Source organism: Saccopteryx leptura, chromosome 7 (assembly GCF_036850995.1).
Source record: "Saccopteryx leptura isolate mSacLep1 chromosome 7, mSacLep1_pri_phased_curated, whole genome shotgun sequence".
Classification (NCBI taxonomy): domain Eukaryota; kingdom Metazoa; phylum Chordata; class Mammalia; order Chiroptera; family Emballonuridae; genus Saccopteryx; species Saccopteryx leptura.
In genome coordinates, this window is record NC_089509.1 from 64527401 (window position 1) to 64549644 (window position 22244).

Sequence of the window (22244 nt, forward strand, 5' to 3'; positions counted from 1 at the left end):
ATAGTTCATACAACTTTAATTTATTTCCTATAAAATGCCTTCAGTGGAAAGTCTATCAACTTTAAATAATAACTTGCCAAGACTGCTTTTTTTATAAACTAATTTTCAATACACATTCAAAGCATTTACAGGGTTCTGTGCTGGTGGATAATGTACAGTACTGAGGAATCATGAGTGGCTACCAAAAACCCTCAAGCTGATCATAAGGGTCCAGAGAGCTTTTGTAAGGAACAGCTTCAATCATGAGCCGGCAGTAAGGACACTTTATCAACTCCGGTTCACTGAGTAATTTAAAATTCTTGGGAATTTGAGTTGGCAGGTCCTTGTGAGCATGAGATATAACATACTTGAATGTTCTCTCCTTCGTTATATACTGGAGATGGCAACTTAATGAGAGTGTTGTGAGTGTTTATGAATTTTGGCTTCACTGAGCACACCTCACGTTTAGCCAAGAGGCGTCTTCCCTATTTTGATTGTGCCCTCTCTTCCTTTCTTTTTTAATGTTGCTTTGAGAAAACTTGTATTTTTTTAAGTCCCTTAAATATACCATTTCTGCCTTACTTCATTTCTTGTTTATTGTAGGTGCAGCCGAACAGCTGCCCCTGGCAGCCCCCTTTGCCGTGCAGCAGCAGCCTCCCCGCCACCTGCACCACCGGCCCCAGCAAAGTGGCAGCCTGGTTACAGGACTCCGAAGAAATGGACAGGTGTGCAGAAGGTTAGTCCCGGCCCCGTGCGGCCTTCTCAGACTGAGCCAGGAGACAGAAACAAAGCAGGGAATTGTGCGAGTTGCACCTTTCACCTCTCCAGCGCCCTAATTGCCTCAACCTTTTTTTTTTTTTTTCTGAGTTTTATACCCCAGATCCTGACTTGCACCCTTTTCAGCCTCCTCACCTCATCTCCTTACCAGTTAGTTCCCTTCTGGCTTTGTCAGCCTCCCCACTCCCTGGACCCGGGGGACAATCATGGCAGGGAGTGCTGCCTGGGGACCACCCTCGCCCTCACTCCTCGACTCTCCACCCCATCGCTCCCTCTCCCCTGCGCACCGCATGGCTTGCAGTAAATGGCAAAACTATACTGTAGCTACAATTACCTGTTAGAAGTGCTCCGGGGTGGATCAGTTATTAAGTGTTCGGAGCCGATACATGGTTCCCGCACTCTGCCATCTCTCAGCTCTAAGTCTCCACAGACTTCTCCTTCCCGCGTTTAGCCTGAGCATGCGGGTCCAGACAGGGTCCAGACAGGGTCCACAGGCCGTGTCCATTCCACCAATTTCCATGTGACCTTCAACATGAGAAAAACAAGGATAACACAGATCACATATAATCAGGGTAAATTGATTCAATTTTAAAAATTATTTTGGGATGGTGTTGGACCTAACTTTTTTGATATGACTTTTTTTCTTTTATAAAATTATGGCGAAAGTAGGTGTTAGATTTTTTTTTTTTATGTCCTCATTTAGAAAAATTGAAATTTGGCAATCGGTGTTGGCCCCCTCCACCAAAAAAAAAAAAAAGAACACAAACTTTTTTTTTTGGCTGTACGCATATAGGAACTCAAAGTCTGCAATATTTTTATTAATCTTTGACAAAATTCAATATTTATGTGAAAATATGGTTTTAAGAGGGATGTTATATTCATAAAGCATGTCCAGCTGACATTCCATTAAAAACAGGGTTTTGCTTGAATATATTCACCAAACACACAGACGTTACACTTTTCTTAACTCTGGGTTGGGGAGGTCTGCAGGGCCGTCTCAGCAGAGCTCTGGGCTCTGCGGCCTCTCCTCGGACTTCTGGGGCCTCTCCTCTGACTTCTGGGGCCTCTCCTTTGACTTCTGCGGCCTCTCCTCGGACTTCTGCGGCCTCTCCTCTGACTTCTGCGGCCTCTCCTCGGTCTTCTGCCGCCTCATGTGCGCTGGGGCGTTAACCTGGCCATCTGCAGTGCAGGAAAGCTTGAGACCCTCCCTGGGGACAAAGTCTGTTCTTCTGACTGAAACGCACCCACATTGGCCTTGATGCCAAGCAGGCCCTGGTGGGTGGAAGGATGCGTTTGTTTCCCTGGGTGCTGCTTCACAGCAGCTGTGACCCGTCCCCGCGCCCTCTCTCCAGTCTTGTGGGTGATCCTGCTCCACTGACTGCTCCGCCTGCGTCCTCCGCCCGCGTTCTGTTCATCTGCAGGAGTCAGTGCGTAGTTATTCCCTTCTCTCTGGGGAACAGCTTCCGTTTTTCCCACTCCACTCATCCGGCTCTCTGCCCGTAGACTCTGTGTTCTCTCCCCTAGTGGGACTTCTGTCTTTTTTGCTCTGTGGAAGGAAGCATTCTTGGTAGCAGGCAGCCTTCTGAGTTCTGCTGTGTTCTCAGACCTCATCCTCGGGCCAGGCCTGCAGGATGTGCTCTGATGAGCCTCCTCCCTTCAACATCATGACATTTTCTTCTTCTCTGACTGCTCCTCCTCCACTTCACTGGGATTCTCCTCTGGCCAGACTTAGTTGCGGGATGATCAACGTTCAGTCCTCTGCTTTCTACTTCAATCGTAGTAACTATGTTTTACTGGGTGCTTATTTTGGGCCCGGGACTGAGCTGAACACTTTACACACAGGGGTGGGCAAAAGTAGGTTGGTTTTTTTTTTTTGTATTTTTCTGAAGCTGGAAACGGGGAAAGACAGTCAGACAGACTCCCGCATGCGTCCGACCGGGATCCACCCGGCACGCCCACCAGGGGTGACGCTCTGCCCACCAGGGGGCGATGCTCTGCCCCTCCGGGGCGTCGCTCTGCCGCGACCAGAGCCACTCTAGCGCCTGGGGCAGAGGCCAAGGAGCCATCCCCAGCGCCCGGGCCATCTTTGCTCCAATGGAGCCTTGGCCGCGAGAGGGGAAGAGAGAGACAGAGAGGAAGGGGGGGGGGGGAAGCAAATGGGCGCTTCTCCTATGTGCCCTGGCCGGGAATCGAACCTGGGTCCCCCGCACGCCAGGCCGACGCTCTACCGCTGAGCCAACCGGCCAGGGCCAAAAGTAGGTTTACAGTTGTGAGAACATGAAACCGTTTATTCTTTTTTTTTTTTTTTGAAACCGTTTATTCTTGTATAATTGTGTATTAATTATTGTGTTATTTATTTTATTATTATTATTATTATTATTATTATTAACCTACTTTTGCCCTCCCCTGTATATGGTTTTCTGTACATTTTTATAATAGTACCAAATAAGGATTATTATATACAGGGAAACCAAAGCTCAAAGTGGTCAAGTAGCTGGTCTATGTTACATTATCAAGTACTTGGAAGAGCTGGAGAGCTAACCCAGGCCAACATGATTCTGATAACTATGCTCTATGCTTTGGAGCTGACAGGCATGCTCATAATTTACTCTGAAATCTCTGTTATGACGATGATAGTGGTGGTGGTGGCAGCGGTGGGGGTGGTCGCTGACGGGTATTGGGCACTTCCTATGTGACGGACACTATTGTTGGCATTTTACAAGCATTAATTCATTTAGTCCTCTTAACTCCGTTATGCCAACCTGCAGTGCCTTCTGTGCCCTTCTTCACTTTCCTGTTTTGTTCAATTATTTCCATTAATCTCCACACATTTCTTTTTTTTTTTATAATTTTTTTTTATTCATTTTTAGAGAGGAGAGGGAGAGAGGGAGAGAGAGAGAGACAGAGGAGAGAGAGAGAGAGAGAGAAGGGGGGAGGAGCTGGAAGCATCAACTCCCATATGTGCCTTGACCAGGCAAGCCCAGGGTTTCGAACCGGCGACCTCAGCATTTCCAGGTCAACACTTTATCCACTGCACCACCACAGGTCAGGCTCCACACATTTCTTAAAAGATCCACTCTCTTTTAAGTCTGCTCTGAGATTTCACACCACAGGAACTCTCCCTTTCTTAAACTACCACAGCACTTTCTTTATGGTCTATGCTGATCATTTCATAGGATCCCCAACATTGAGGTTGGTTGCATTTCAGAAGTTCATTGTGTAACATCTTCTTGAACACAGAGCACATCTGGTTTGTAGTTATAATACTTCAAGTGACTAGCTATTCAGAGATCTGGACTTAGAGCAATCCAGATCTTCTCAAGTGCCTAAGGGAATTAGTTGGCTCTTAGCATTTTCCCCCATAGAAACAAAGTATCACAGTAATATTCTATGTGCCATTTTTATATACCAGTATATGTCATTGTGTTTTTTATATGCCATTGTTAAAGCTAGAACACACAGATTGTTTTTTGTGTACATTATTTTTAACCAGAGTATAAAACCCATGAATCTCACTTGACTGCTGTATTTCCTGTGCTTAGAACTTTGTTGGGCACACAGTGTCTCCCCAACCCAGCCAGTGACACCTAAATGAAGTAATAAATGGGTAACTTTGTGTAATTTATTTAACCTTTCCACAATTTTATGACATGTTTCTTTGTGGAACAAAGTAAGGTGTGATGAGAAAATAAGTAACTCCTTAAAGATCATTTCTGGTTTTAGTAGCATTTTCTCACCTACCATCTCAGTTGCTACTCTAAGTCAGGAAGTAAATATTAGCATCACCACTTGACAGGTGAGAAAACTAAAACTAAAAAAATGTAAAGTAAATCGGCGACTCCTGAATCAACTGAATTATAACTCCCAAAGTTTCAAGTCATTTGCCTTGAATTGAGTTCATGCACAAAGTTCCCTTTCCATTCGGTTAGAAAGTTAGAAAGGTTTTTTTTTGTTGTTTTTTTTTCCCCCGAAGCTGGAAACGCGGAGGCAGTCAGACAGACTCCTGCATGCGCCCGACTGGGATCCACCTGGCATGCCCACCAGGGGGCGATGCTCTGCCCATCTTGGGGCATCGCTCTGCCACAATCAGCCATTGTAGTGCCTGAGGCAGAGGCCACAGAGCCATCCTCAGCGCCCGGGCCAACTTTGCTCCAATGGAGCCTTGGTTGCGGGAGGGGAAGAGAGAGACAGAGAGGAAGGAGGGGGGGAGGGGGGGGAGAAGCAGATGGGCGCTTCTCCTGTGTGCCCTGGCCGGGAATCGAACCCGGGATTCCTGCATGCTAGGCCGACGCTCTTCCACTGAGCCAACCGGCCAGGGCCTAGAAAGGGTTTTTTTAAGCCATGTCTGTATTTCTGTGCAACCTACATGCACCATTTGTGTAGAACAATTATAAGAAGAATAAATGTAATATTTACTGGTTAGAAGGCGCAGTAGATAGACAACATTAATGTTCCAGCGCCTTGCTTTTGATGTAATTTTGTTATTTAGAAGGCAAGTTAAATTATGGGTCCCTTCTGGCCATCTTTCTCCTCTTCCCTCTCATCCCCTCCTTCCCTCTTTGCACTACTTTTCTTCCTCATTTTTTCCCTTTCATCTTCTGTGTTTCCTGCCCTTCAGAGCCACTGTCACCTTGTTTTCTACAAAGGGGAGGAGATGGGCGTACAAGGGTGCTGCCTTCCCTGTAGGCGGTGCAAGGGCGCTGGCCTTTCCAGTATTCTCCCTCCCACCTCTATTGGGTGGTCCCCTCCCTGATGACCAAGAGCTCCCTGGAGGAACAGGAACAGCGCTTGATCAGCCCCCTCGGCTTCATCCTGACGCAGATGCTTTTATAAGGAGGGACCAAGGTGTGGCCTGGCCTCAGATGAATTGTTCTCCATGAAGTGTGCCGAGTCTGTCCTCTGTAAAGATTCTCATAGTTACCTCTCTATTTTGTTTCATAGTCACCGAAAAAATCCACCAAAAATGTCCAAAATCCCCAAACACAACTAGTTATGTTATTTGACCCAGCTAATCTTTAGCCATATTTAACAGCAATGTTTTGCTACCTATCCTGTATTTGTAACAATTCAGAGCTTTGAGATTTAATGTGAAACAAAGATACATTTTCACCAACTGCCACAAAAATAAGAACAATCACTTTACAATTTTACAGATTTATACACATTCCCTGTTGCATCTCTTCATAAAGAGTACACATGCAGAAGCCATCCCATCACTGGGAGCCATGTTCTAAATATTTATGAATTGAGTAAATAATAGTAATAACTCAATATTCTTGACTATATTTAATTTCATATACTAAAGGTCAGTGTTTTCGTGACATTTCAATATGCAGATCTTTAAAAATTCTCTCTTTTTAAATATATCAAGAAATTAAAAATAAAATGAAAAGTCATTTCTTCATTCTAAGCATTTCAAACAGAATGAGTTTCATGCCCAGGTGATGCTGAACTATGGGGCCAGCGGACACACTTTGGGAATCTTTGGTTTTGCTTACTGTAACATCTCTAATAGATTTTAAAGAAATCATGCATGGCCACATTGTTAGTGAGTTAAATTACAGATACAGATGTTCATCTGACAGTGTCTTTCATCTTATTTTTTTGGATTTGACTTTGACTCCACCTGTATTCCAAGTAGCCACCTTATAAACTGTTTTGGGAACAGGAATACAGGTTCTTAACAGTAAAACCAGCCTGACCAGGCAGTAGCACAGTGGAAGGTGTTGGCCCAGGACACTGAGGACCCAGGTTCGAAATCCCGAAGTTGCTGGCCTGACTGTGTACTCACCAGGTCGAGCGTGGGGTTGCTGGCCTGGGTGTGGGAGCATAGACATGACCCCATAGTTGCTGGCTTGAGCCCAAGGTCGCCGGCTTGAGCAAGAAGTCACTGGCTCAGCTGGAGCCCCTAAGTCAAGAGACATATGAGAAAGTAATCAATGAACAACTAAGGTGCTGCAACTATGGGTTGCTACTTCTCATCTCTCTCTCTTCCTGTTTCTCTGTCCCTCTCTGTCCTTCTCCCCCCCTCCCCTGCTAAAAAAAAAAAAAACACAAAAAAACTATAAAACCATTCAACTGCTGAAGTTCCCTTGAGTGTGCTTTTCATGCGACAAGGGCCACCTGAGCAGGAAAGAGAGCACATACAATTTGGCTGAGAATTTAATGGCTCTCTGCACTAATAGCTGTTAATTTGCAATAGTGCACTTTGAAGTCATCTGATAATAATCAGTGGTTTTATGGTTCTAAACCAGAGAAAGGTCTGTCTTTTTTTTCTTTTTCCATTTGCTGTTATCACTATTATACATAAACATGGGACGGCCTAGTCATATTTGCCCTTGTTCGGATTGACTCCCTGTTATTACCTCTGCCACCTCTCCCTATTTGGTCCTAACATTCTTTTATTTCTGATTTTTATTAGATCTTGCACATTGCCAGTCAAACCTTGTGGAACTTAGCAAACTCCTGCAAAGTTTGGAAATACTTCAGAGAACTCAGTCAGCACCCAACTTTACTGACATGCAGGTAAACATATTACTGCTGGTAAAAGGACCTTAAGATAATAACTCAGAATTTTTACTGGATTTTTTAAGATAACATTTAAAGGGAAATAATTAAAATACAAATTAGTTTCTATTCTGGAGTTAATATAAAAATTGTTTTTAATCTTGGTGCCATTGTGTTAAGATGTCTAATTTGTAATGTTTTACATTTAATACAAACTAGAAGAAATAAAAATCTGAATCATTATTCTGTATTTGTATTACAGTAGAAAAGATAGCTTTAAAGATATAACTTAGATGCTTTCAGAATTATTAACATCTTTTCATATAGCAAAGAAAATGCTGAGGATCGCTAATCCTGTTTTCATTTTGTATAGCAGAAAAAGTATATTTTATGATTAAATTCTTGTCTTTGCTTTTAATGTCCACTATGCATCACATAATCCCTTCCTTTCCTGGCTGGTTTGCTTTAGGTGTCTAACAACCAGTCTTGACTAACTTGCTATGCTCTCTCTGTCTGTGCCCTGTGTGAACTTAATAATACTTTGTATAAACTTAATAATACCTTGTTGCTTTTAACTATTTGTGCAATGTAGGCTAACTGTGTAGATATTTCAAAGAAAGACAAGCGGGTCACAAGAAGATGGAGAACAAAAAGTGTCAGCAAAGATACAAAAATACAACTGCAGGTACAGACTTTACTTTTTTACTTTTCATTCATTCATATTTTTACATACTTGTATAGTGTTTACATATCAGCTCATGGAAGTTAAGAAGTTTACAGCAGCTTAACTGCTTTAAAGCCAGTGCTTTTCAGATTAAGTTATATATATTATCTATGATAACTAAAGGGAAATCTATTCTTTTTACTCTGATCTAAGTAATAAGAATTTTTAAAAGGGTAAAAATTATTTAATATGGCTGTAAAGTGGCATTTTAATTCTCAGTTATGACCTTAGAACCATTAAACTATATTTTAAACAAAAAATCACCTTAAAAATTTCACCTAAAGATCCAGTGATTTGCAATGAACATTAATTTTTATATGCTAGATCTTAAAAGAGCCAGCTTTATCCAAATTTTCATCTGTCAGTAAAAGAATGAGGGCTGCACTAGATTGGAAATCAGCAAACCTGGGATCTAGCCTAATCACTGTGATTTCCTGGCAGTATAATTTCATGCATTTCTCTCATTTTTTTCTGGGCTTCTGTTTGCTCCTAGATAAAGTAAATGAGTTAACTTAATGATCTCTGAATTCTTTTTCAATTCAAAACTTTCATGATTCTACAAAAATAGATATTATATTTGGCCTTCAACAATCACTTTTAAAATCTGAACTAAAGTCTAATGGCTCATGATAAATTTACTTTAAATTTATTTTTAACAATTCATTTGTTTGAAATGAGTTATTTTATTTTATTTTCCAAGTGAGAGGAGGGAAGATAGAGAGACAGAATTCCCGCATGCACCCAGACTGGGGTCCACCTGGTGATCCTCATTTAGGGCTGATGGTCTGCCCATCTGGGGCCATGTTTGCAACCTAGCTATTTTTAGCACCTGAGGTAGAGGCTCCATGGAGCCATCCCCTGCACCCAGGGCTGATGCTCTTGAACCAAGCCATGGCTGCGGGAAAAGAAGAGTGAGAGAGAAGGGGGAGAAGGGAGGAATGGAGAAGCAGATGTTCACTTGTCCTGTGTGCCCTGACCAGGAATCAAACCTAGAACACCCACACACCGGGCCAACACTCTACCACTGAGCCAACTAGCCAGGGCCAAAATGAATAATTTTAAATAAGATCCTATTTTGTAATTTTATTGCATTGCTACTAAATACGATGAATGCCTAAATCCTTATGCTGTAAATCAAATCATTTTTAGATTTTCAAACTAGAAGCTGTACTTCTACAATGCTAGCTATGTATTATAAAGGACTCTTGCCCTGCACAATCAAAGTGAGACTTTTAAGTTTGCTTTTCTTTTTATTGCACTATAAATCAATTTATGTTCTAATACAGAGGTAAAGGGAACTGCTTTTTAGATTTCTGCAATGTCTTCTGAATAACAAAATTCTTCTTTAATTCTGTCTGTATCAGTAACATTTTTTGTGCCATAATTCTGAATGTGTAAATAACAAACTCTTTGTTCATTCTGTTGCTAATCTGATGTATTTGAAAATAAGTTTTCATAGCACTAAAAATCCATGTTTTATTCTTAATGTCTACATTCTATGAACACAGTGTTTTGTGTTCTTTTGTTTGATGTGTTTTTGTCTGTTTCTCCCTCAATTCAGAAAATTAATACCGCAGAGACAAATGTGCCAAATGACCTCACAAGAAAATTACCTAAAATTGCTTTTGGCAGTTTCATTTGTTTTGACCACGTGATTCTCTAGTTTTGTTGCTGTTTTTTAAAAAGCATGGTATCTATGGTTACTATAGCCAGGAAAAAAGAACCGTTTTTAAAAAAATCATTATTGAGAAAGGTCAGCATTAAAGAAAAAACATGTATATATATATATATATATATGTATATATGTATATATTTGAGATTAGATATTATTTCAGTCTTGTTTTTATAAGATTTGCCATTGAATAGATTCCAATCACAGCTGTTGTCTTGAATAGATTGGTTCTCACCAAGTCTGAGTGCAGTGCGTCTGGCCACCCTACTGTGGCCACGAGGCCGCCATAGTCCCATCGCTGTGGAAAGAGAGTGCAATTCTGAATAGCTTACATATTCACAGGCTGCGCTTTCCAATGTGCAGAAAGTTTATGAAGATTTTTTTGTGTCATCAGAAGAAATTACTCGAAAAGCAGGAAAATATTCTTCATTCTTCTGTAACAGTTTTGGGTGGCTTATTTGTCTTTAAGTTTTTATTGATGCTGTTTTACTTTGTTTTTGTTTTTCCAAAAGAGTAGCAAAATAGCCCTTGTGATTCCGGTTTGATTATTTTTGAGGGAAATTGAAATCAGCTCATCCCCACACTCAAAGAAAACTTGACATTTTCCAAAGTAGGAGATTTAGTTACACCTCCAAATGGAAATAGAGTTGGGGCTAGCAGTAAGGCATTACTCATTCCCAGAGAAGCCCCACTTCCACAGGGACTGACTGGTAAAGCAGAAGGTGTGGTGCGCGAATGCTGCAGTATTTGGTCCATGCCTGGACCTTTTCTGCTCACTGAAACAAACAGGCTTTCCAGGGTCCTTTAGGCCAACGAACCATAGAATCAGCCAGGAATGACTATGACCAATATAAATGCCATTACTCATTAGTATTTTACCTACAGAAAGACGTAACATTTATTTTTACTGTAGTGGATTAACCACCACCTTCTCCCACCCTAATGTACAGGATGTTCCTTCTTGTTTTACATGTTTCTTGACGATGAGATTTCCATCTGATGGTACCACATGTGTACTTGTTTTGAGCCCATAATCATTCTCAGTAGTTAAATCACTTTCTTTGATGGTCATGGTTGCAGCCAAATTAATAGGCTTTGTAGTGAATGGCTCATTTTTCGTCACCTCTGTTGTTTGTAGCTTTAAGTATATGAGCCATTTGTGAATGAACCTAGACTGTCTGGTGGTGGTAGTGGCGCTTACTGTTACTGCTGTTGATGGTGGTAGTGCTTACACTGAGTTTCTCATTCAGCATTCTGTAGCAATTTTTATTTTGAAATAATTATAAAACAGATTATTTTAAAAATTGACCCCAGGAAAGTAAAAATGAGCATGTTACAGTGTTTGACTAGTATTCTTGAATAGGTTAGACTGTGTTATTGGTTTGAATGTGAAGGTTATGACCATATTTCTACAAGAAGTCATTGGGAAGCTAGCCTCAGGAATCCATAGTGCAATTCATTGAAGGCAACATTTGTTCTAGAAAGTTCTGTGGAGATTACCTTTTATAAAAAGAACTTCCTGTATCCCAAACCTCAAATTTTCTGGTTCTAATAAGTCTTAATATCATCGTTGTACAGTAACAGCTGGGCTGGGATTTAAATGCTGTACAAGAAGACAAGAACAGAATAACTTTTTTTACATTAAGTGAGAGGCAGGGAGGCAGAGAGACAGATGCCTGCACGCACCCTGACCAGGATCCACCCGGAAAGCCCACGAAAGGATGATGCTCTGTCCCTCTGGGCCACTGCTCTGTTGCTCTGCAACCAAGCTATTTTAGCGCCTGAGGTGAGGTCATGGAGCCATCCTCAGTGCCCCAGGCCAACTTTGCTCAAACCGTTTGAACCATGGCTGCAGGAGGGGAAAAGAGAAAGAGAGAGAGAGAGAGAGTGAGAGAGAGAGAGAGAGAAGGAGGAGGAGGAGGAAGAGAGAAGCAGATGGTAACTTCTCTTGTGTGCCTTGATAAGAATCGAACCCTGGACTTCCAACAGAATGATTTTTAAAAAGTTGTTGTGAAAGAGAGAATTGCTAATTTTCATTGTTGTGATAGCATAAATTAAATACTAGATCCCTAGTTGTTGGAAAAAATGAGGAATAGTGGAGCAGCAGATAAACGACCCGATGTCATTCATGTGTAGCTATCCTAGATCTCACAGATGCTCAAATTATACTGCAGGCTTGAAATAAGTTCTTTTTTTCTACATTAAACATACAGGGATTTTGTGTACAATTGTTTTTTGGTGGAAAACAAATGATGTACGTATGTGTGTGTATAATAAACATCACATACACACGCAGAGGATTTCAGAAGATGAAGAGAAATATATAGTAATTTGGCAAATATAAAGAGTATTGGAGATAAAAGAAAGAATTTAAAATATTTTTCTGTTCCAAAAGACTAAAGCAGTCTTGCTTTTTTTTCTCTATCTGGACTGTTCCGTGACTCTTGGGTGTGTCTCAGTTTATTGGAATTGAAATTATTGCTCACAACCCTGGAGAGTCAGGATCTGTCAGATGGAGGCAGAGTTGAGTACTTATAAGGAAATGTCATTGTCCCTTAATCCTGTCCACCGGGAAGAGCAGGAAAGAAAGAAAGCTCAGGAACTCTTTTGCTGGTTTATGCACAGGTGCATGTCACTGAATGAAGCGTAGGCTTTCAGGTTTTCATAGTTGATTTTTGTAGGCATTGTCTCCACACACTGAGAAAATTGTGATTTTTTTTTTTAAGCAGTGGAGCTCTTCTTAGAAAATTCTTCAACCTGAAAATCCCAACACCATGCCTAACGTTCAACCACAGAGAGCTTCGTAGGAAGGAAATAAATGGGGAGTTGAAGATTCCTGCTGTTTATCCCTTCCCCTTACTTTTTTCCTCCCATCAAGAAACAAAACAAAAAACTTTGCTTGGCCAACAGGAAGCTCCCGTTTCAACCCGTTCGTTTTAACCTTTGCACATGATTTATTTAATTACTTTTTCCTGAACTTACTCTTTTATTTTCTTCCATTTATTGAGTGCCTTTGACTTCATATAACATAACATTGCGTGAGTAAAGCAGTATGCAAATGTGTTTTGCCTTGAAATCGCAAGATATTTGTCAGTTCATACCTTTCCATCTCCTTTTGGGGTAGGAGTTATATTTAGCAGTTAGACTCATGTGTTTGGGTGTTCTGCAGTGAGAAGGATCAGCGTTTCTCACAGCCCAAATGCCCCTTACAGCTCTTGTCAATACTAAGATTTAGGTTAAGTCAACTTCAGTTAAAAACGGTCCCTGTCCCTTATCTGATTATCTTCCGTCCTCCCACGTCCTGTCCTCTCTCTGCCTCACCCCATGTTTTTTCCTCCCTCCTTCTCTCATTCACTGTCAGGAAGGGCCATCTATGAAGGGCCAGTTCAGCACAACTCGGCGCCGGCAGAGGCTAGCGGCAGCAGTGGCTACAACAGTGAGTGGATTTCAATCTCAAGTGGACATTTGATAACAATGAGAAACTGTGTACGAGTGTCACCTCCCCTGTTCTAACGGTGCCACTTGTGTGTGACAGCGTCTTGGCATAGCTTTCGCATGTTCTCTGGCTACCTTTGCATGGCAGGAGTTGACACGGGTATCGATATTTGCAATGGAAAACTTACAAAATCAAGTTCCCTCCTTCTGTCTGTGTAAGAAATAATTTCAGTTCAAGGTTGCGCAGCTGAACACGGCCTTTGTGGTGCGGGATTTCCTTAAGCAATACAGTTTTTTTGTTTGTTTTTTGTTTTTGTTTTGCCATACTGATACTGGAAGCTTTGCTAACTGATTTCTGTTTTTCTAAGAAAAGTCATGTTACTACAGACATAAATTGTGCTTTTCTTTTTGTAGCAATGTGACTATTTGAACAGGAGTTGAGAATAAAGATATGCGAGGGTAAGAAAGGTGAATTTTGATGTCATCTCTAAATGGCTACACAAATGACACTTAGTAAAGGAAAATGGTTTTCTAGTGTGAATATTGAACTGAAAATCAGAAAATATAATGTAGAAAAACCACCAAAGTTAAATGATCTTTAATTCATATCTAGAGGTTTGTTTGAGGTTTGTTTTTTTTTTTAAGAGAAAATAGAATGGTTATTAAGAGGATAGAGGAATAACAAATTTAAAATTGATTAGTGTTTAAAGGAATGAACTGTCCATAGGAAACATAAAGTAGACCATGTAAATATAAGAATCCTTTGCTGGATAAAAGTAAATAATAATATTTGTTTAATCTTGACATCCTGTCAACTTTTTAAAATAGAATACCGAGTTCATAACATTAATGGGTATTAGTTTTTTGGCTATTAGATAATAATTCTTGAATTAATAATAGTTGTACTCTCGCTAGTGGTGGAGTGTATTGTCAGATTCGAATTGCTGGAAATATGGAGAGGTTTTGGTTGTACTGTAAGATGATGGCCACTGGTGTGAGGATTGTTGGTTTTCCACTTTGAATGGCAGCTGACTCTTGCATTTTTATTGAGGCATTTAGCTGGATTGTTTGAGAAACAATTGCTTTTGATTACGAAATGAACCAGGGACTTGGGATTTATTAGAGGATTGACTCTTAAACTCACATTTTCTGAATATTAGAACAAATTTTTGAAATAGACTTCACAGTTCATTTGTACTTTATGTATGTACTCAAACGCAGATGAGTCAAGTATATGACACCAACATGGTAACGGATTCTACCAATAGATACAAGAATAATCAGTTAAATAATTCTTAAATGTAATCTTTCATTTATAAAATTAAGAAATCAAGTGATTATTAGAGAATAATATCTCAGTGTGGAAAGTAAAATACTAATGTTTCCTTAAACAATGTACTTCTAAGATGGCATGTAGGAAAGTGAATGTTTCTACTGTGTTCATTTTTAATTACAGATACATATTGTGAATATAATAAAACTGGGATTAGAATGTATTTGAATAGAATGGAAAAAGCTTTTAAAAGAGGAAAGTATTCATGCCTATCTCCCAGAGTAGCTTTGACCATAGAAGTTAAGAATAACTTAGATGTATCTAATGAGAAAAGTTATTGGCAATGTTTAGCATTGAATTTAGGAATAACCTGGGGGGGGGGGGAAGTTACTCTGAACGCACTAGGATTTATCATTTTAACTGCACACCGCAGCATAGCAGCATCTGGCAGGACCATGAGCAAGCTCCCTCAGCTCCTTCAGCCCCATCGCAGTGACCTGATGCTGGTGACTCAGCGCGCTGCTTTTTTTACTGCTGTTATTCTCCTCAATTCCCAGTCTGTCCTCTGCCCAGTGCTAAAGTTATCGCACACATTCTGAGCCCGTCCGATCCTGCTAGTACCTTTTACCTATAATTCTTCCAAATGACTCCAACTCACTCATTTTCTTTACCCTCACTCATTTTTTTTTGCTCACTTGGGTGCCTGGGGCAGCTGAGATTGGCTCCTGATGAATAAGGCACCCAAGATGTTTCAGAAATTTCTTCTTGTTGATACTTAGCGCCAACACCCAAGTGGTCCAGTTGCAACATCAGCCAAACACAACAGAATAGGGGGTGGAAAAAGAATCACTGCCCGTCAGCATGGGACGGTGCTGAGTCCCAAGGCAATCAGCGCCCCCCAGGGGGACCCCGGCACACATATGCGGAACAGCAGCAGCAGCAGACCTTTCTCGTCAGCTCCTGGCTCCGGAAGCCATATACACGTAGACCTGCTATTGTGTTATCTTTTTTTTCATGTTTACAATTGCTAAATCTCAGTGCCAGTATCTCCACTGTTAATCCATTTGTCTTTTAATTTCTTTCTAGACAGGTGTTAAAAGCATCTCCTAAATATCTCAATTCCAAACTGTACTTATTGGTACCAGAGTGTTCCAGGATCAGGCTCCCTCCCTGGCACAGGATTTTACAGAATCCTTAGGCTGCTTTCTTGAGCGGGGTGTAAAGGCCAAATCTAGCGCTGAAGGTTTACGGGACAAACATTGAGAGCGGGAAATGCAAGCTGTAGACAACCCCCACTCCAGCCATCTCAGACAGAAAACCTAGTTACCACTTAAATTTGTTAATCTCATAATACCTAGATTGATAAATAAAATAGTGAATAAGTCCCCAGAATGGAAAGATACTCAATTAGAGATAGATTAATACATCTCGCTTTGTAGCCTCAATTTCATTTCATGAATTCTTCTATTAAATGGTCCATTCCATATACTTCTTTTAACAACAAAAAAAGATATCAATGTAAACATTTTCAGTAGGAATCATATAAAAATTCGTTTTCAATATCCCAGGGGCCTATCTGATTTCAGTTTGAATGGAGTATCCCCTTCTCTTTCTTTGTGAGTTATATACAAACCCATTTTTGCTGGTTAAATTGCCAATTTAAACTTTCATAATGTTCAAAATATGAATTTTTAACTTAGGTTTTTTTCTGAGCATCTGATTTCAAATTTTAACAGTGAAGCCGTTATCTCAGGGACAAGTCTGCACTCTTCCTGACCCCCTGGGCTCCACTGCACCATGACCTCCCCTCACGGCCCCTCCCTCCGCTCTCACCGCCACCTCCCGACACACAAAAGCAAGAGGCCCCCTCCCATGCCGCACCAGTCCTTGGAGTGTTGTTGAAGGTGCCCTAGTGCAGATAAAACCCCTTCTCTTGATCCTCAACCCATTACCTTCCCCATCACCAAACACTCACACTCCTTTTTTCTTACTGTTCTTCTAGTTCTTTGCACTGGGAAACCATATCCCTAAACCGGAAACTTCCTCACCTGTCTCTTTCCTCAAGGTACAGTCTGTCCCCGTGACCTAATAATCTTAACCACCCTTCCCGTGGATTTTCTGTGTCCCTCCCAGAGGGCTAGGATCTGACTCCTCTTTCTAGATTTATTATCACCTTAACTAAGGTCAGGAATTTTCTTTATCTACCTTTAAATATTCTTCCATATAAATCCCATTTCTTTATGAACATCCCCAAAGGAACACAGTCATTGTTCTCACAAAGTTACCTAGACACAATTCCAGCAAAGTATTAAACCCAAGGACTCCATTTTCTTAAATGGCTTATCTGTCATTGTGTGTGTGTGTGTGTGTGTGTGTGTGTGTGTGTGTGTCTTTCTCTCTCTCTTTTCTGTGGGCAGCCAGAAATTCTAAATTCTGAGCTTGATAAGCTAAGCAAGCAGTTGACATCTCCCAGTCCAGTGTGGCCAAGGTCGCCATGGAGGACAAGATAGTTACTTTGATTACTCCAGAGACCAACCGATTCAGATAACATGCATTAGCTACTTAGCACAGCTGAATTTAGGGAGAGAGCTTCATGCTCACTTCCTTCCCCAGGAGGCCTTGGGTATCTTCTGAGATCTGTAACTCCTTACCATGGCACAGTTCCACCCAGAAGCCCCTTTCTCCAGTCTCCATGACCCTTGCCCAGCTCCACAGATGATAGCTTGGGTCCGAGGGTCTGGTTCTCTCCAGCCCCGCCTCTTGCCTCTCTGTCCACCCTGCACATGCACTGGTTTGTGTTCATTCTCTCTTTTTTTCCTGTAAAGAAGTTTAAAGCACATTTTTTAAAAATGAAAAAACCAAAAACATGGTTCCTACTTGCATCTACACCAGATATTGGTTTCTTCTTCCTATAGCATATTTCCTGTTAGATAGAGGATATGTATTTTGCTACAATGTATATAAAATTCAGCTTATGAAGGAGTCTAAGAGTCTGATTCTTGAAGATAATTGAATGGACATCTGTGCAGTAAGATTAGGGAAGGTTTCTGGTAAGCTGATTTACAAGAGGAATTGGCATTCTCATTTTCCAAGAAAGTTTGACTGACGTCGTTTATAATGGTCACGTAGAATATTCTAGAAGAAGAGAGCAAGGTACTGTGCCTCCACCCATCACAAGCCTAGCCCAGATCCAACCTGGGCAGGGAAGTGCCTATAGCCTTTTGGAAAAATCTATAGTAATATGACTTTTTTTAATTACTGCTTTTTCATTTTGGCAAGTTAATTAGCCATGTTCATATATGTAACAGAGTTGTGTGTGACATACAAAGGTGAAGTTCAGTGATTTGTATGATATATATTTGCGAACATATTTCAAATCAATGTCAGATTTAATTATGGGTCTCTTAAAGTCATTACATTTACTATTAAACTTATTTATGTCTCATCTAATGGCTATGGAACCAGGGAGTTTTCCTGGATCTGTGCCTCTTCAATGTTCACCTGTTCAGTGAGCTCAGGAAGAAGTGAGCGTGAAAAGCCCTCTGATATGAGTGCTCAGACTCCGTAGGAGAAGGCCAGCGTGTCACAGTTTAGTGTCCTCTGCCAGTAATTCTTTAGCTACAGCTGTGGGTTCAGAATTGAAGCTTATCTGGGATTCTACCTCCTTTCATCCTGTCATCCTGAGGTCCTTTCACCCTGTCCAGTGAAGAGCCAGTGAGCCCTCGGCAGTCCTAGTTCCCCTGTGGGAGAGGGGGCTTCTTCCCACCCCAGCGACCTGCAGACTAAAGGCGTACTGAGTGCTTCTGAGTGTGCCAGCAGAGAGGACTCTGTTACTTTGAAGAAGAGGAGATCTCTTCTGTGTCAGAGGACGTGGCACAGTGCGGTCTTGTTGGTTAATAACCCGTGTCTTCCCCTCCCAGGTCCCCTTCAGTGCCACCATGTCGCCGGTCCGCTTGCACTCCTCCAACCCCAACCTGTGTGCAGACATTGAATTCCAGACTCCCCCTAGCCACCTCACTGACCCTCTGGAAAGTTCAACAGATTATACGAAACTTCAAGAAGAATTTTGTCTAATTGCACAGAAAGGTAACAATACGTCGAATCTGCCCTTTCTTTTTCTATTTTTAATTTTTTGAGAGAGGCAAGGAGACAGAGAGACAAGAACATCAAGCTGCTCCTGTATGTGCCCGGACTGGGGATTCAAACCAGCAACCTCCACGCTCCGGGGTGATGCTCCAACCAACTGAGCTGTTTGGCCAGGGCTTAATTATTATTGATTTTTAGAGAGAGAGGAAGGGAGAGAGTGGGGAGAGGGAAGGAAAGCATTTGTTGTTCCACTCAGTCGTTCATTCATTGGCTGCTTTCTGTGTGTTTCCTGACTGGGGATCAAACTCATAACCTTGTTGTTTTGGGATAAAACTCTTAACCAACTGAGCTAACCGTCAAGGGTGGAACATGCCCTTTTGAGAAGTGCTATTCTTTGGTGAGAGGTTGCCATTTATTCCTTTATCCTTGTGTAGGTGGCCATGGAGAAAGATTAAATGGTTTCTATGCTGGTTGGAGTTTTAGATGCAGAATGCAGTAGGATATGATAGCTTGCTTCTTGGAACACACACATCACAGGTTTTCTGTTTTACCTGAGTAGAGAAAGTGTCATTAGGAGTGCAGGTGGGGGGCGAGGACGGAGGAAAGGAAAAAAGGATTTTATCCCAGGCAGGCCAGCAGACACCACTGCTCAACATTTTAATTCCGTGTCCTTTTAGTTATCATTTAATATATAATTGTGGGTTATCCTTAGCAAGGAAAAAAAACACTCGTTGATTTTACTTCCCAGTTTGTGGGCCAGGAATTCAGGCATTGCTCGGCCAGGCAGGTCTGTGCCCGTGGCTTTGACTGAGCCGCTCAGTGCTGGTCCGCGGGAGGCTGGGCTGAAAGGTCCAGGGTGGCTCCACCCATGTGCTTGGCATGTTGGTCAGATGGCGAAGGGCTGCACCTAGCCCTGCCCCTCTCCCTCTTCATGGCAGCGCTGGGCTCCAAAACGGTGGAGTGGACTGGAATGGAAGCTGCCGCTCCTGCTCATGGCCAGCTGCTCTGCTGGTCCAAGCTTCCAAACCAGTGCAGATTGGAGGAGGAGGGGAAATAGACCCCACCTTGGAGCCTCTTCAGTAAGTCATGTGGCATAAGTTCAACTGTTGTCATCAGCCACAGTAGAGTGTAGGTGGACTGAGCAGTCCTATACTTGTTTACCAAGAGCCTCAGTTCCCAAATTACCCCCCACCGCCTTACTGCTATAGTATTTAAATTTTTGCCACTAAAATTCACCTTTGGCTTAAGTTAGTACCTTCCAAGACATTGTGCTTTTTTAATGCATAACCTCTTGGAAAAATATATACATTGTGTGGTTTTCAGTCACTAAGACCCTACTGTAAATTAATCACATATATTTCCCTTGAGTCTGCTGGTAATAGGTTATAAAATATTCTTGAAAGTGTGTGTTAAATAGACTTCTCAGCCACCCCCACCGCATTCCGCCAGCCCCCCAGCCCTCCAGCCAGGTGGCTCAGGAGGACAAGGGGAGCACACTGGGGACACCACTGGGGACACTGAAGTCAACGGGACGTTGTGCTCTCAAACCGCCAGTGCAGATGTGCTTCGGGCAGTTCTTTAATTCCATAATTTCCAGACAGTTAAGCCAAATCATCTCCCCTCTTTCTTCTGTGGAGTTCTCAGTTGAGATTCTGCAAGGCCAACCCTTTCACCAACTATTTTAGTCCTGGTACATTTTTATTACATTTCTTAGCTGGGTGCTAATTATGTCATCAGACTAGAGCAATGGTATTTTGTTTATATAAATATGAAACGGATTTACAGCCTGTAAAACCAATAACTTTTACTCATATTCAAGGAGGGGTATAGGAGCAGGTAGAATGAGATGACAAATGTTAAGTACAGTGCAGCTAGCTACTTAAAGGTCTCTGAAGGCAGCGCCAGGAAGCTCTGTGTATTTGGTTGCAATCCTGAGGCTTTCAGGAAATCCAAGTTTCAACAGAATTTTAAAGCTTCTGTTGGAACAACATATTCCTTTCAACTATGCTAGAAAAAAAGGGGCTTTTCTGTGACTGTTGAGCAAACTATTTAGAAAGAATCATGGATTTTGAAATGACTGAGAGTCCGCTTTTAGAGCTGCCAGTGGAATTAAGGTATTCCAGCTCTGAGTGATTGCCTTTCAGTTGATGGTGGAGAGAATGTAGGCAGTTAATCAATAGACTGGGAGTTCCTTGAGTTCCTGCCATATTTCCTCTTTAATTTGGGCCCTTGTTTTAGGCTAAAATTTTCCACTTCTTTTAAAAATAACCTTTTTTCAAATAAGGCAGTTTTTCCTTTTAGAAGCCCTTGCATATTACAAAAATTCTGTTATTATAAAATTAGGAGTTGGAAATTCAACCTTTTGTAATTTAAAATTAAAGACCGCCTCAAATTTACCAAAGTATATTGTTAAATATGCAGGAGTTGAGGAGGGAGCTACTATTTTTATTGTTACTTTTAAATCAAAGTACTTCTGACATCAAAGTATTCCTGGCTAAGAAAGTAATGCAAGTACTCTTTTCTTTTTTCTTTCTTCCTTTTTTTTTTTAAATTAAATGAGAGCAGGGAAGGCAGAGTGACAGACTCTGGCATGGATCCTGACCAGGATCCACCCAGCAGGCCTCCTACTGGGTGGTGCTTTGCCCATCTGGTGTTATTCCATTGCTCAGCAAACAAGCTATTTTTAGCACCTGAGGCAGAAGCCATGGAGCCATCCTTAGCACCCGGACCAATGCGCTCGAACCAATTGAGCCATGGATGTGGGAGGGGGGAGAGAGAAAAAGAAAAAGAGAGTAGGAGAAGGGGTGGAGAAGTAGATGGTTGCTTCTCTTATGTACCCTGACCAGGACTCGAACCTGGGACATCCACTTGCTGGGCCAATGCTCTGCCAATGAGCCAACTGGCCAGAGCAAGTACTCTTCTTAAAATCAAACCAATTCCTAACTCAGAGAACTACTTAGAACTTACTAGATCAGCTGCCTGCTTTAGGTTGGCAGAACTCATAAAATGCTCTTTTTTGGGTGCACAATTTGGGAAATATTTTTTAGATAGTTCTAAATGATTTGCATGTGTCTTCATGGTACACAGAACTGCTCAAATGTTCTCATCAACTTTGGCAGAGTAAATATTCACACTTAGAATTGATATGCTGCTTCCAAGTCTTTGTTGGCTTGTCTGGTACAAAATGCTTAAACTTTCACTCTGATTAATTACTATTACCATACGTTTTTTGTGTATGGATATTATGATAGCTTCCCCTTTAAGGCTGACTTTTAATTAGAATGTAATATAACCTTTCCAAATTTATCTATGCATGAGTTAAAGTGCTAAAAAGTTTATAATTTTGAATATTCTTTCTGGACGTATTTGATCCTTGTTTCTAACTTTTCTCCCCACCCAGTGCATTCTCTTTTGAAGTCTGCATTTAACAGCATAGCTATAGAGAAGGAAAAGCTTAAGCAGATGGTGTCTGAGCAGGATCACAATAAAGGCCACAGCACTCAGATGGCACGGCTCCGACAGTCACTGTCTCAGGTAAATGAGAGTGTGTGTTTCATGCTCATGCTACATCCCCAACCCTTTACGGCCCAAGGTGGGGGCGGAGGTGGTTGGTCACAGGGAGCACAATCATCTGTAAGTCTCCCAAGACGCTGAGTGTCGCTATTACATTTTATTTCTTTTCTTCCATTAAATGTCAAGGTAAGAGCAAAATTAACCAAACTTACTTGGAAATATTTAATTGTTATTTTGGCTGATTGAATACTTGTATTGCCTGCTCATGGTCATTAATA

General features: G+C 41.4%; 1 protein-coding gene across 5 annotated transcripts in view; it reads left to right on the forward strand.

Annotated features, from left to right (window-relative positions):
- The window catches only part of OSBPL6 (oxysterol binding protein like 6), a 233728-nt gene that overhangs the window by 177038 nt on the left and 34446 nt on the right, over positions 1-22244 (forward strand). For 2 of the 5 annotated variants that reach the window (XM_066345045.1, XM_066345047.1), the window contains 5 exons: positions 583-715; positions 7178-7281; positions 7856-7948; positions 18288-18453; positions 21854-21987. In XM_066345045.1, coding sequence (XP_066201142.1) covers positions 583-715; positions 7178-7281; positions 7856-7948; positions 18288-18453; positions 21854-21987 — 630 coding nt within the window. Of the gene's footprint in view, positions 1-582; positions 716-7177; positions 7282-7855; positions 7949-13020; positions 13096-18287; positions 18454-21853; positions 21988-22244 lie in introns of all 5 variants that reach the window. The other 3 variants (XM_066345049.1, XM_066345046.1, XM_066345048.1) reach the window with 3 other exon arrangements.